At 45.0% G+C, this 12,904-nt stretch overlaps 1 protein-coding gene across 1 annotated transcript; it reads left to right on the top strand.

Moving 5' to 3' along the window:
• Window positions 1-8,042: 8,042 nt before the first annotated feature.
• Window positions 8,043-12,604, top strand: TRIL (TLR4 interactor with leucine rich repeats). The gene has a single exon (XM_027675312.1). The coding sequence runs from the start codon at window positions 8,244-8,246 to the stop codon at window positions 10,431-10,433; it is 2,190 nt and encodes a 729-aa protein (XP_027531113.1). The 5' UTR covers window positions 8,043-8,243; the 3' UTR covers window positions 10,434-12,604.
• The last annotated feature ends 300 nt before the right edge of the window (window positions 12,605-12,904 follow it).

Raw genomic sequence — 12,904 nt, 5'->3', positions numbered from 1 at the left:
GGTGTCACTGTTGATGTATGACAGAAATGTACAAGTTAGTGAAGGGGGTTGAATGAAATGGCCTTAAGTGATTTCAAAGCAAGAATAATTTTAAGCATGTGAAACTCTCTTCAGGCACTATAGAGATTTTATCTGGATCTGGGTGTAGATTTCTATCACTCATATCCAATAAAGACTAATTAAAGCAGAGATGAGACAAATTGGCATCTACAGGGGAATCAAGAGTCTATCTCTCTATGGCAGTTTAAACCAGCTTGGACTGTTTATCACAGCAAAACAGCCTGAAGAGATAGGACTGGGCTCTCCATAAATATCAGAACACTAAATGCCAAAAGTAGAGTTTTTTCCATTAAAGGATAATTTAGACACCCAAGAAAAAACTAATACTAAACAGGAAGAAGTTATGTCAGAAATGGGAAACTTGTCTACTAGAACCAGAATGTTCTCAAAGATGCTTCCAGAAGCAGCAAAAGGAGCAAAAAAATCTGAAATAATTTCTCAAAGGGATGTGAATCGACTCATATGACACACTTTGGTAGCAGATGACTTAAACCAATGATCCAGTCAGTATTTCTAATCAAAACTGAGTCACGTGTTTAAATCGTTTCTTAAAAACCATCCAGGACCTGAGGCCAGATCTTTTGGTGAAAATATACAAGCACATAGTTCTATTAATGTCAAAGGTTTACTGAGTCACTCCATGTCAGGGTCTAGTACACAATTTTCAATTCTTTAAAACCATTTCAGTTGGGAGCATATACTGACGAAGTGTGTTGATGACAATTTTTTTGATACAGACAACTGACAAGCTAAGTAGGTGCTCTGTTGGACCTGCTTCTGTGAACAAGCAAGAACCAGCTAGAGTTGTGAAAGTTGAGGGACACTTTAGCTGCAATGACCATAACATTGTGGAGTTTAAAATCCCGAGTCACATGAGCAAGATAAATGTTTAAAATTACAATCCTGGCCTTCAAGAAAGCAGATCTTGCCTTGTTCAGGGACCTGCCTGGAAGGACCCATGGGATACTGCCATGAAGGACAATAAGGCCCAGAAGAGCCGGCTGATTTTCAAGGACAAACCTATCAAAGCACAAGAATGGTCCTCCCTGACACTCAGGAAAACAAGCAAGTATGGCAAAGGACTGCAGAAGATGGACAATGCAACAGACTACTTGGAAAAAGAGAGACATTGTCTGAGAGGACAGGGATGCAGATATGAGAGCCAAAGATCAGTGGAAGCCAAAAGTACCTAGAGATATGAAAAGACAAAGGTTTCAGTACTAGCAGCAAAAAAAAGACTAAAGAAGAGGTGACACCATTGCTTAACAGGGCAATGGAACATCATAAATGAAATGGAAAAATCTGAGGTATTAAATGCTGTTGTGCTTCTGTTTTTATTGGCAAGGTTCTTTTCTTAAGCATGTCAGCTCCTTCATCTTAGTAGCAGAGTCTGTGAGAGTGAAGCATTACACCCAACAAATGATGATCAAATCAGGAACCACTAAAGCTGATTGTGTATATACAAGTCCATGGGCCCAGAGAGGCTGCATCTTGGTTGGCTGATTTCATTGCAAGGCTGCTCCTTACTGTCTTCAAAAGATTATGGCAAATATGGGAGGTCCCAATGACTGGAAAAAGGCCATCTGCAAGGAGAGCAATGAGGAACCAGGCCACCACATGCCACTCAGCCTTGCCTCTGTTCCCAGGAGGGTTATGGTGTAAGTCCTCTGGGATGTAATTTCTGAGCACATAAGGGACCAAAAGGTGACTGAAAACACCTTTGGTAATAATGTGACTGGCTCAGTGGACAAAGGACAAGAGAAATATGATATTTATTTTGATTTTAGCAAAGCCTTTAACAGTGTCCTGTAATATCACTATAGCAACATCAGTGGGACACAGGCTAAATAAGTGGATAAAGTGGATGGAAAATCAGTTGGATTCTCAGACACACTGTGTTCAGATCAGTAATACTAAGTCCATCTGGCAGCCACTTACTATGGTCATGCCCCAAGTACTAAAGGTGGCTCTTTATCCACTCTTTAACATCGTTTAATACTCTTTCACATCTTTAACAAGGAGCACAATGGGACAGAGTGCACAATCTGCAGCATCATGGATGATTACACATGGTGAGGCACCCAATATGCTGGAGGGCATCTTCAGAGGGACTTCACCTGACTGGAGAAAAGAGACAATTGAATCCTCTTGAAATTGAACATAGGCAAAAGTAAAGTCCTGCCCATTGAACAGTATATCTGGCTTTTGAATATCTCTAAGGATGAAGACTCCACAGCTTCCTTGGGCAACCTGTGCTAGTGCTCCATAATACTCATAGTGAAAAAGTGGTTCTTGATGTTCAGACAGAACATCCTGTGTTTCAGTTTGTGTCCACTGCCTCTGGTCCTGTCACTAGGCACCACTGAAAAGTACCTGGCTCTGTTCTCTCTGTACCCTCCCCTCAAGTATTACTACACATTGATGAGATCCCCTTGAGCCTTCTTTTCTCTAGGCTAAACTGTTCCAGCTCTCTCAGCCTTTCCTTATACGACAAATGCTCCAGTCCCTTCATCATTTTAGTGGCTCTGGGGTTTTTGGCTGCCCCAATACAAGAGAAACAGCATTGATCTTCAGAAAAGAGTACAGTGGAAGGCCAAAAATAATCACAAGACTGGAACTCCTCAATGAACGAGGAGTGACTGAAAGAAAAGTATTTGTTTAGCCATAAGAGAGCTTTACTGTCTTCAGCTAGCTAATGGGGGACACCATGATCTTCCATCCTTGGAGAGTTGTCAGAGCCCTGAGCAACCAGGTTTAGTTGGAAGGCTGGACTAAGTGGCACTGAACAATCCCTTCTAACCTGATATGGGAAAACAGCATCAAATAGTGAGTGTTTTCTATTTTTCTGCGCATCTACCAGAACATGTTTTATCAATTAGTAAGAGAAATCCTGGTCCAAGCAGTACTTTGTTTAGGTTTGTTCTGCTACACACTCTCCAAATTATGGGATGATAGGAACAGAATAGAGCATCTATCACTCTAAAAACATGACAAAAGAGTATTACACATTATGAAAGAGATTGCCATAAGCACACATATCCTTTTATGGAGAAAGAGAAGAAGAAAATGTTTGCAAGGACACTTGCCTGATTTGTTATCCCATTATGGAAAAACTGGTCTAACAATACTGCAAAGATTGGGTATATAAACAGATAACCATGAGAAAGAATTGCAGATATTGCAAAAGCTAATTGGCCCTGCATAAGCTACATATGCATTTGTTTTACATATATTACACCACTCTTACCACGACACAAGTTGGGTTCTCTCCTTTCTTGCTGTCATGGATGCTGAACCACAAAAAAAGTACGTACTTCCATTTAATTAGTTTCTTCCTCAGGAAATAAATGTTGGATAAAGCTGAATATGCCAGCTAAATAGAGTTCTGCAAGTAGGATTCAGCCAGTCTAACCTATGAAAACTAGTTTGTAAGTGATACATACTGGTAGAGATCATTACACAGAAGGACACGGACACCTAACTCTCCATTTATTTTTATGAAATACTGATACTATAGCAACAAGATCTATTGTGTTATTTGCATTTAATTGTATAGAGTGAGCTAGCTGATTTTCACCTGCAGAGAGAACATGTGAACACAGTGTTACCTGTGAATATAGCTACAATTGGTTTCATGCAGTCTAGGCAGGGAAACTCCAAGAAAACAGATCTGAAATTGCTTGGATAGTAAACTAATATGCACAAAGGAAACAACTGCTGTAATCAACATGAAGTCCTGGAACTGCCTGCCCAGAGGAAGTCTAAGAGGTGTATTGTACACCATATGAAATTCAGTGGGGTTTGATTGCTGACAAAGCAGCACACAATGGTAAAAGCATGTCTAGACTAGCATCATATGTCAAAAAACCACAAATACTTTACTCAGATGTTTAATTCTGAAAAGATTGAGAGATATTTGCAGCAGAGTGTTGTAGGCCACAGACCTCTATGGATGATAGGACTAGATATCTATTAAACATCTGGTAAATTTTGTCCTGTGGAGCTGAACAGGCATGTAATATTAACTGCTGGCCTGAGAGTCATGCTTTATTCCCGAAGAACAGGATGTGGCAAGTGACATTTCATTATGCACAAACCATGGTATCAGGAAAAAGTTTATTTAAAATTTTAATTACTACAGTAAGTGCAACCAACATAAATTCCACAATATTGGTAAACTGTTTGTGCAATTTCAAAGAAAAAAAAATTCATACAGTGACACTTTATCAGGTAGAAAACATGAACTTTGCAGCATCTTTCTGTTTCTCTTTGTGCTTTATATGATTCATAAGGTTGTATACGACAACTTCTTATGACATCGTGAGTCAAATAACTTCAAATTAGGTTTTTATATTGTAATCAACTAAACACATTAGTATATCAACTTACAGAAGATTTTTATTGTTTTAAATGGGAATTCTGGCACTAAGGTTCACTTTCTATGAAGCCAGTAGGCTCAGTGAGAAAGTTCAAAGCTAACACTTCTAGAAACATTTTTACAAGTTCAGATTAAAACATTTGTGATGTGCAGTGGGCAGAAAAAATTGTATAGATCAATCAAAAATTCCTCTTTTGAAATTAAGCTCCAGTTCCACATAACTAGTTACCATTCCTGGCAACTACATAAAGCTATGAGATACCAGCACTCAAACTTAACAGATCAGCTCCATTTCTCTTAATCTAGAATCAAGAAAGATTAATTTTATTTAATGGAAGTTTCTCATGTGGACATTGCCACAGTCACAGTATATGCTGGGATAGGCTACATTGAACATGCAGCTTCTTTCACTCCATTTCGCATTCTACCTACAAATATGTGTTCACTTTCAACCACCAGTCCCCTGACCAGTACCTAGATAACATCTCTTGAAAAAAACACCTAAAACCAGAAAATCAGAGGTATTTGGTATTAGGTATAACAAACATATGGATACCATTTAGCCGTGAAATAATACCTTATTTAAGGTCAGTTCCCTCATAATTGTCATAGGAATAGATATATATCAGTGGAGAGATGGTATTTCTGATTTTGCTTTTTTCTTGGTCCTTCAAAGTCCTCATTCTTTAAATCTTAACCATAAAGGTATGTTTTAAGATAACCTTTAAAACTTTTAAGAATAGGTTACTTTTTAATTCCCCCTCTGTCCAGTATTTCATAGGTGGATTTATGCTTTTTCAGGTTGGGGTGAAAAAGATTACTATTTCTCAACCATACATTAAAAATTTTATTGTGTGCTTGAATAAGGAAACAAGAACTACAGTAGTGGGAAAGTTCTTCTTCCAAAGTAGGAAAACAAATGGGGCACCCTTCATCTCAACAGTTGTATTTCTAATTGTTTTGAATAATAACTTCCTACTTGAATTAAAAAAAAAAGTATCAGCAAAACCCCCATTGTATCTGTTTATTTTGTTTCTGGTATAAAATATTTCTAGTGTGAGAACAAATGTCTGATGAATTCTCTTCTTAAGAATCACTAGTTAAATTTTTTTATTAAATTCCTGCCACTTATAATTCCCCAAACCCAGTGAAAATAATCATATTGGCTAAGTTTCAGAAAGCATAAATCAAAAGCAATACACAAGACAAAACTTGACGTAAACTTTTAGTATTTGCAATGACATACGGCTAGAAAAAGATCTATGGTGCTTCTACAGGAAGGACAGTTCATAAATTGCCCTTATAGGCTTAGCCATGTTTCGAAGAAAAACCCAAAGGAATAGAAAATAAGCATACCATTATACAGAATGGTTTTCTAAAATTTCACTATTTAAAGCACAATACAGTGAAGTAAATTTGTCACTAGTCACTCGGGCTTTCCTCAGAATTAAAGAAAACTTTCAGTCAGGATGTCTTTCCTTGAACCATAGGGCTTTGAAAATGAGGAAAGAAACATGCAATCTTTGCAGAAGAAAAAATAGATTCTTAACCCATGGATACTTGAATCATGAACAAATTCTGGATGGGTTCCTTCAGGAACCTGGAAAATGAATAAAAAAGACTAGCAAAGAAGTTCCTTCTGTGAAATTTACTCAAACTTATTTCAGGGAAAAAAAATTTACTAATCAAACATGTACTGTTCAAAATACAGCAGTTACAAATAATTAAACCAGAAACTTTCCACTTCACTAAAACAGCAAATAAGCTTCTGTCCACACTCAGAAAACAAGGCATCAACAATTTAGGACACAAATTTAAAACAAGGTAATCTAAAAATATTCTTGTTTGATGACAAGATAGTGCATGTCTGCAGAAGTCATCAAGTTCTGGAATCTGACAACCCTCATTTCCACTATTTTTGCTTCAACATTTTTAATTTTAATTTTAATTTATAAAGACTGCCTATGCAAAATCCATTTTTCACCGAAAAAGATCTCACAAAAACAAAAACCCACCCAAACCCAAAGACCCTCCTAGCTTTCCTTGTCATAACCATATTACAGCATATTATTTTTCACACTGCGTTTTCCCAATGAGCTGTTCACTTGATTTTTGAAGATACTTGCAAATTTCATCCAGATTATCTAAAATATCACTCTGCTGCCCCAAACATTACTTCCCACACCAGCACAATGCAGTTAGCACTACAAAAGGATTGTTCTTCATAAGGCTCATCCTCAGATAACTACAAGAGATAGGAATTGAGATGGTCATAGTGATGTCCTGTTGACCAAACCAAGCCATATCCCTTCTCTTCAAGGTTCCTTCAGGACCAAATCAGTTAGATCAAAGTACCATGAAAGCAGACAACAGGAACTCAGCACAAACACACCATGTTAGCTGTTCATGTTGGCATCGCCACTCAAACAAAATTTCTATGAAAGCTATCTAAATTCTGCCTTCTGCTAAGAGAAAGAAGCATGGCTCGTACACAGCTTTAGTCCAGAACTGTATGCAAAGCGTATGAAGTTGCATACAACTTCATGTGATAACAGCTTCATGTGATAACAATTTCCAACATATTTATTAAATTTGCAACACAGTATTTTGGTCATTACCTTCTTTCCCTCATCATCCTTGACTGTCTTATACACCTACCTCTCTAGGCATTTTCTCCTGCCCTTAGACATTTATTCAATCGGCAACATCTTAGGAAAACAAAAGATGCCAACAGGAAAGGAAAGTCATTGAATGGATGGGTATCTAGTCTGCTTCGTTTTCAATATGCTTTCCAATACCTTCTTTTCCCTCTGAATTTTTGTGCTGTTGAGAAAGAAGAATCTTTTAAAATGGGAATTATTTCTGAAGAGCATCGGGATCACTCTGACGAGCCCCTCATGGAGCTGGAGCCATATTCAACTGCATCCTCATTGGCAGCTTTGTCGGGAACCTACTGAGCAGGACGGTGAGGAGAAAGAATGAAAATTCATTCTGATGTACTAGAACTAGCTTAGTCCTGTGATTGCTGTTTGCTCAACACGATAGAAAGTCCTAAATCCCTGGTAAACCGTAACTGTTGCTTTTGGCAGGTTTCTAAACAGAAGGGGGGAAAAAGGGGACGACGACGATTAGCTTACTTTTGTTCCCTTCCCCCTCCCCGATGTGCAGCTTTATCTGCAACCCATGTGGCTGGGAGGCAGCCACAGCCGGTTCCAATTCCTTCTTTCCCACTTTGCGCCCCTGCTCGCTGCCGGGGCTGAACCGAGCCAGGACTGGCCGCGGGCTTCCTCCCCCCGCTCCCCCCCCACCCGCCACGCCGTCCTCCCTCTCCGCCGCTCCATCCGATCCTCCGGTCCCCCAGGGCACAGTGTGGGAAGTACGAATTTCCGCTGAGTTTTCTCGGCAACTTTCGGAGCTCGTCTTTCTCCCTCTCCCCGCTCCGCCCGCCGCCCCCCTCCGTCTCCTCCCCGCCCGCCCCCTCCACCCTGGGAGTGCCGGCGGAGCAGCCGCTCCGCTCCGCATCCCGCCCGCCCCCCGCGGCAGCGCCGACCCCGCCACAGCCGACCCGCACCCGCGGGCCGCCAGGGGCGGCAGAGCCCGGGCGGGGCAGCGCTCCCGGCCGCTGCGGGCCAGCTCATGGTGCCGGACACCGCGACCTGCAGCAGCCGCCGCGCTTGCCTGCCCGGCGCAGAGCTCAGCCCGGCGCGGAGCAGAGGAGGGGCCCATTAGCAGTCGCGGAGGAGGCGGAGGGGATGCCGGATAGACACAAAGCCGGCGGGGGAAGCAGCCCACGTCTCGTCCCGGGATGGGGGTGCCGCGCCGGGTCCGCCTGATGGTGCTGCCGCGGGTACTCTGGGGCTCTGTCCCCCTCATCCTCCTGCTGCTGCCCGCGGCCGAGCCCATCTGTCCCGAGCCATGCGATTGCCAGCAGCACCAGCACCTCCTCTGCACCAACCGGGGCCTGCGCTCCGTGCCCAAGGCTGCCGAGCCGAAGGATATCCTCACCTACAGTCTCGGGGGCAACTTCATCGTCAACATCTCCGCCTTCGACTTCCACCGCCTGGCAGGGCTCCAGCGCCTGGACCTGCAGTACAACCGGATCCGCTCGCTGCACCCCAAGGCCTTTGAGCACCTAGACCGGCTGGAGGAGCTTTATCTGGGCAACAACCTGCTGCCTGCGCTGGCCCCTGGCACACTCAGCGCCTTGGCCAAGCTGCGCATCCTCTATGTGAACGCCAACGAGATCGGCCGCCTCAGCGCTGCCTCCTTCTCCGGCCTCAGCAGTCTTGTCAAGCTGCGACTGGATGGCAATGAGCTGGGCTCGCTAGGTGACTCTACTTTCTCAGGGCTGCCAAACTTACTCTACCTGCACCTGGAGTCCAACCGCATCCGCTGGCTGAGCCGTGGTGCCTTCACCGGACTGGCCAAGTTGCGCTTTCTTGACCTCTCGGGGAACCAGCAGAGCTCCCTTCGCCACCCAGATATCTTCGGACCACTGCGTTCCCTCCACACCCTGCTGCTGGCCAGCAACAGCCTGCGGCAGCTGACAGGAGGACTCTTCCAGCACCTGCCTGGCTTGGCGAAGCTCTCGCTCAGTGGCAACCGACTGTCTCACCTGGCTCCGGATGCCTTCACGGGGCTGGGCTCACTGAAGGAGCTGCGCCTGGAGGGGAACCTGCTAAGCCACCTGCCTGTTTCCCTGCTGGAGCCACTGGGCAACCTGGAGGCACTGGATCTGAGCCGCAATGCACTGACCACCCTACATCCGGCTGCCTTCAGCCACCTTGGCCGCTTGCGGGAGCTCAGCCTTCGGGACAATGCGCTGGCGACGCTCCCTGGCGAGCTCTTTGCCTCCAGCCTGGCCCTCTACCGCCTGGAGCTGGAGGGGAATGCCTGGAGCTGTGATTGCCGCCTTCGCGGCCTCAAGCACTGGCTGGCAGCCTGGCACTCCCAGGGCCGCCTGCTCACCGTCTTCGTGCAGTGCCGCCTGCCGTCCACCCTGGCTGGCAAGTACCTTGACTACCTGCAGGATGCCCAGCTGCTGCCACCGCAGGGTGGTGGCTCCTGCCCCGATGGCGACTCTCCCTCCCTGCTGTCTCCTGAGGGGCTTGGGGGCAACAGCAGCGCCGTGGGACTGCCCCCGGGGCCGCCGCCAGCCGCCTCCACTGCCCGCCTAATGGGCGCACCCATTGCTGCCAGCCCCACGCCGCCACCACTGCCCAGCGCGGCATGGCCCCGTCGGGCCAGTGCCGCTGGGGTCCCGCCACTGGTGTCCGACCCGTGCGACTTCAACAAGCTGTTCCTCCACAACCTGTCGGTGGAGGCTGTTGGCTCCAGCTGGGTGACAGTGCGCTGGGCTGTGCGGCCACACCGCAGCCCCCGCCTGCTTGGGCCGGCACGATTCCGCCTCCTCTTTGACCGCTTCGGTGCCGCTGTCAAGTTCCAGCGCTTCGTGTACCTGCCAGAGCACGGGGAGCCGGCGGCTACGCTGCAGGAGCTCCACCCGGACACCCCCTACCTTGTCTGTGTTGAGGGCATCCTGGGCGGCCGCGCGTGCCCGGTGGCACCGCGGGACCACTGCGCCGGGCTGGTCACCCTGCCCGAGGGCAGCTCTGCGGCAGCAGCAGGTGGGCCCCGCGGCCCTGACCAGCAGCTGCTCACGCTGGTGCTGCTGGCGGTGAACGCGCTGCTGCTGCTGACGGCTTTGGCCGCCTGGGCCGCCCGCCTGCTGCGCAAGAAGGTGCTGGGGCGTCGGCGTCGGAAGGCAGCCCCTGTCCACGTGAGGCAGCTTTACTCCACACGCCGCCCACTCCGCTCCATGGGCACCGGCGTCTCTGCCGACTTCTCGGGCTTCCAGTCCCACCGACCGCCCCGTGGTACTGCCGCCTGTGCCCTCAGTGAGGCCGACCTCATCGAATTCCCCTGCGAGCGCTTCATGGACAGCGGGGGCAGCCGGCATGGTGATGAACACTTGCTGCAGCGCTTCACCGACTGAGCCCACCGAGGCCCCGAGGCCGGCCGGGAGCTGCGGTCGGCGCTGGGAGGGAAGGTGGACGTCGGTCTCTGAGGGGATGGTGCGGGCCCCGGGGTCGTGGCCTCCGAGGGGCAGAGCTGCAGCGCAGTGGCTGTGTTCAGCTGCCCTTACTGCAGACCGGGGCTGAGGCCGCCTGTGAGATGGGGTTGCCTCTGCTGGAATGTCACTGTTTTTTCAGGAATCATCACTAACCCAAGGAAAAGCCCTGACAGGCGGTAATTGTGCCTTGCCACAAGGAGCAAAGCGGCGGGAGCTACTGCCAACAGCAGCCAGTGCCTCCCTTAAGCAAACTCAGAGCCGTTAATTTGTGTGCTATTTTACAGGTGGTTTTCTCCAACTGCAGTTGGGAACAAGTTACAGTGAGCAGCCTGGCCCTGTGTGAGAAAGCTTTGACCAGGTCTTTCCAAGGCACCAGCTCTTCCTAACAAAAATTTGGACCAATCTTTTAATTGAACTGTGTGCAACCAGGGAGGGCTGGAAATGATTTTTTCACTGGACAGTTTGAAGGCTATGCCGTTTCAACTCAAACCGAATGTGAGGCTATTTAATGTGCACAAATGGGTTTTCTTTTTTTTTTGTAAACGAGAAACAATAATGCAGCTAGTTAGTTCTACAGGAATATATTGCTGACACCACTAAGAAAAACTAACATATTTTTGTAATGTGTTTACAAATGAGCTATTTTTAAATTGTTTTTGAATAAATACTGCTTGGTACTTGTGCTGTATTTGTTTGGGTCCATGATGGTCAGTAGACCGCTGACCCTCACATAATCCATCTTCATTTCTAAATGCACAGATGCAGAAGTGAACTGTTGATGGATAAACAATAATTGGTGCCTTTCTTCAGAAACAGTAATAGGTGAGAATATTTCAGGAACATGAAACAATCTTCATTGTAACAGGCAGTTCTCTTTTAGCCTACTAAAGTTAGAAGCTTTATGTACCTCACTGTGAAATAAAACATTTTTGTATATTAATCTAGATTCTGTGTTTTGTGTAGCTGAATGAGGAATACTAAAGTTAAACCCTTATGCAGTAGTATATTATGTTTGAGTTGTTTTGGTTTGTTGGTTGTTGTGGTTTTTTTTTAAATTAGAATTTTGCTTTTGGTTGCAGAACAGTGCTAATCATTTTATGGTCAGTTGCTCTCTACTTCTCAGACTTTCCTAAATATTTACAGAATGTGGTTCTGTTACTAGGAAATATGGTGGTTTAGTTTACATTAATAATTCTCTCTGTGTGGTCTAGAAATGAGCTAGTTAAAGAGGTCCAAACCAGAGTTGCAATTTAAATGCAAATGTTTTAGATGGAATTTGGTAAATTGTTGAGACCATTAATACTACTTCTGCTCCTTTGAATTTAATGTGCAACCTCAGATGAACTCTTGTGGAACTGAATGGCTTGAAGGAAGTGTTAGTGTACTATGGAGACATTTTGTCTCAATATGATGCATTCATTGCTGACCCGAGGTGTTCGTGACTAGGAGTTGTTTATTACCATAATTGCAAGTAAGCAATTTGGGATTTTTTCTTTTTTTTTTTCTCCCTTCTTTTTTTTTTCAGCTGAACAAGTGTTTACAAAAGATACCATAGTAACTGGTACCTTCAATTGGAGTTCAGTGACAGAATAGAGAGAAAACACTTTATGTTCTGAGGGAGAGAGTGTAGAGATCATTTGCCTTAATCTTTGTCCTTTAAATGGAGAAAAAAAAATCGAAGGCTTGTTTCTTGGGTCAGTATCAAGAAGTCCTTTGAGACTTCATTTTGACAGGCTGTAGTTTTCAGGAGTATCAGGGACCAAACTCAGTTGTCAGTGTATAGATTAAAATTCATCACTGCTATAGACACAATGTTGAATGGAATTAAAACTGAAGGAATGTGGGATCAGGTTTCATTTTCTTTTGTTAAAAATATTAAATTTCCGTTCTTTTGTACGTCTGGATGTTCTTAGCCATTTATGACTGTGGAGTACACCACTGTTTGTTGTTAGAAATGCAGTGGGATTATTGAGTAAAGCTGTGTATCACACTAACGTTAGCTCTATCACTGGATATTCTTCCAATGGGAGATGCATAGATGCTGTACATGGTTATAATCAATTATGTCAATAAATCCATTTGCTGAAAGAAAACTGGTGTCTTGGATTGTATCTCATAATTCATCCTTCTTCAATCAGCTACTGCCTGTAGCTTCTTCATATTATGAGCACTGCTGTTGGACGAGCATGAGGACTGCGAACAGTGTCTCATCAGTCTGTCATATCTTTTCATCATACCTTATGTTTTCTATTTTATTTGTAATATGTTTGGATAGTGCAAACAGCAAATTAATTAAAATGGTTGGTTCTGAAACACGTAGATCACTGTCCCAGTACAGACTAACAAGGCACCATTACATCAGTGAACTTATGATTCCTTATAAGCTAATTAAT

This window comes from Neopelma chrysocephalum, unplaced genomic scaffold (assembly GCF_003984885.1).
Source record: "Neopelma chrysocephalum unplaced genomic scaffold, ASM398488v2 Primary Assembly neopelma1_26, whole genome shotgun sequence".
Lineage (NCBI taxonomy): Eukaryota > Metazoa > Chordata > Aves > Passeriformes > Pipridae > Neopelma > Neopelma chrysocephalum.
Note: the sequence above shows the minus strand (reverse complement) of the source record. Positions and strands in the feature narration are given on the sequence as shown.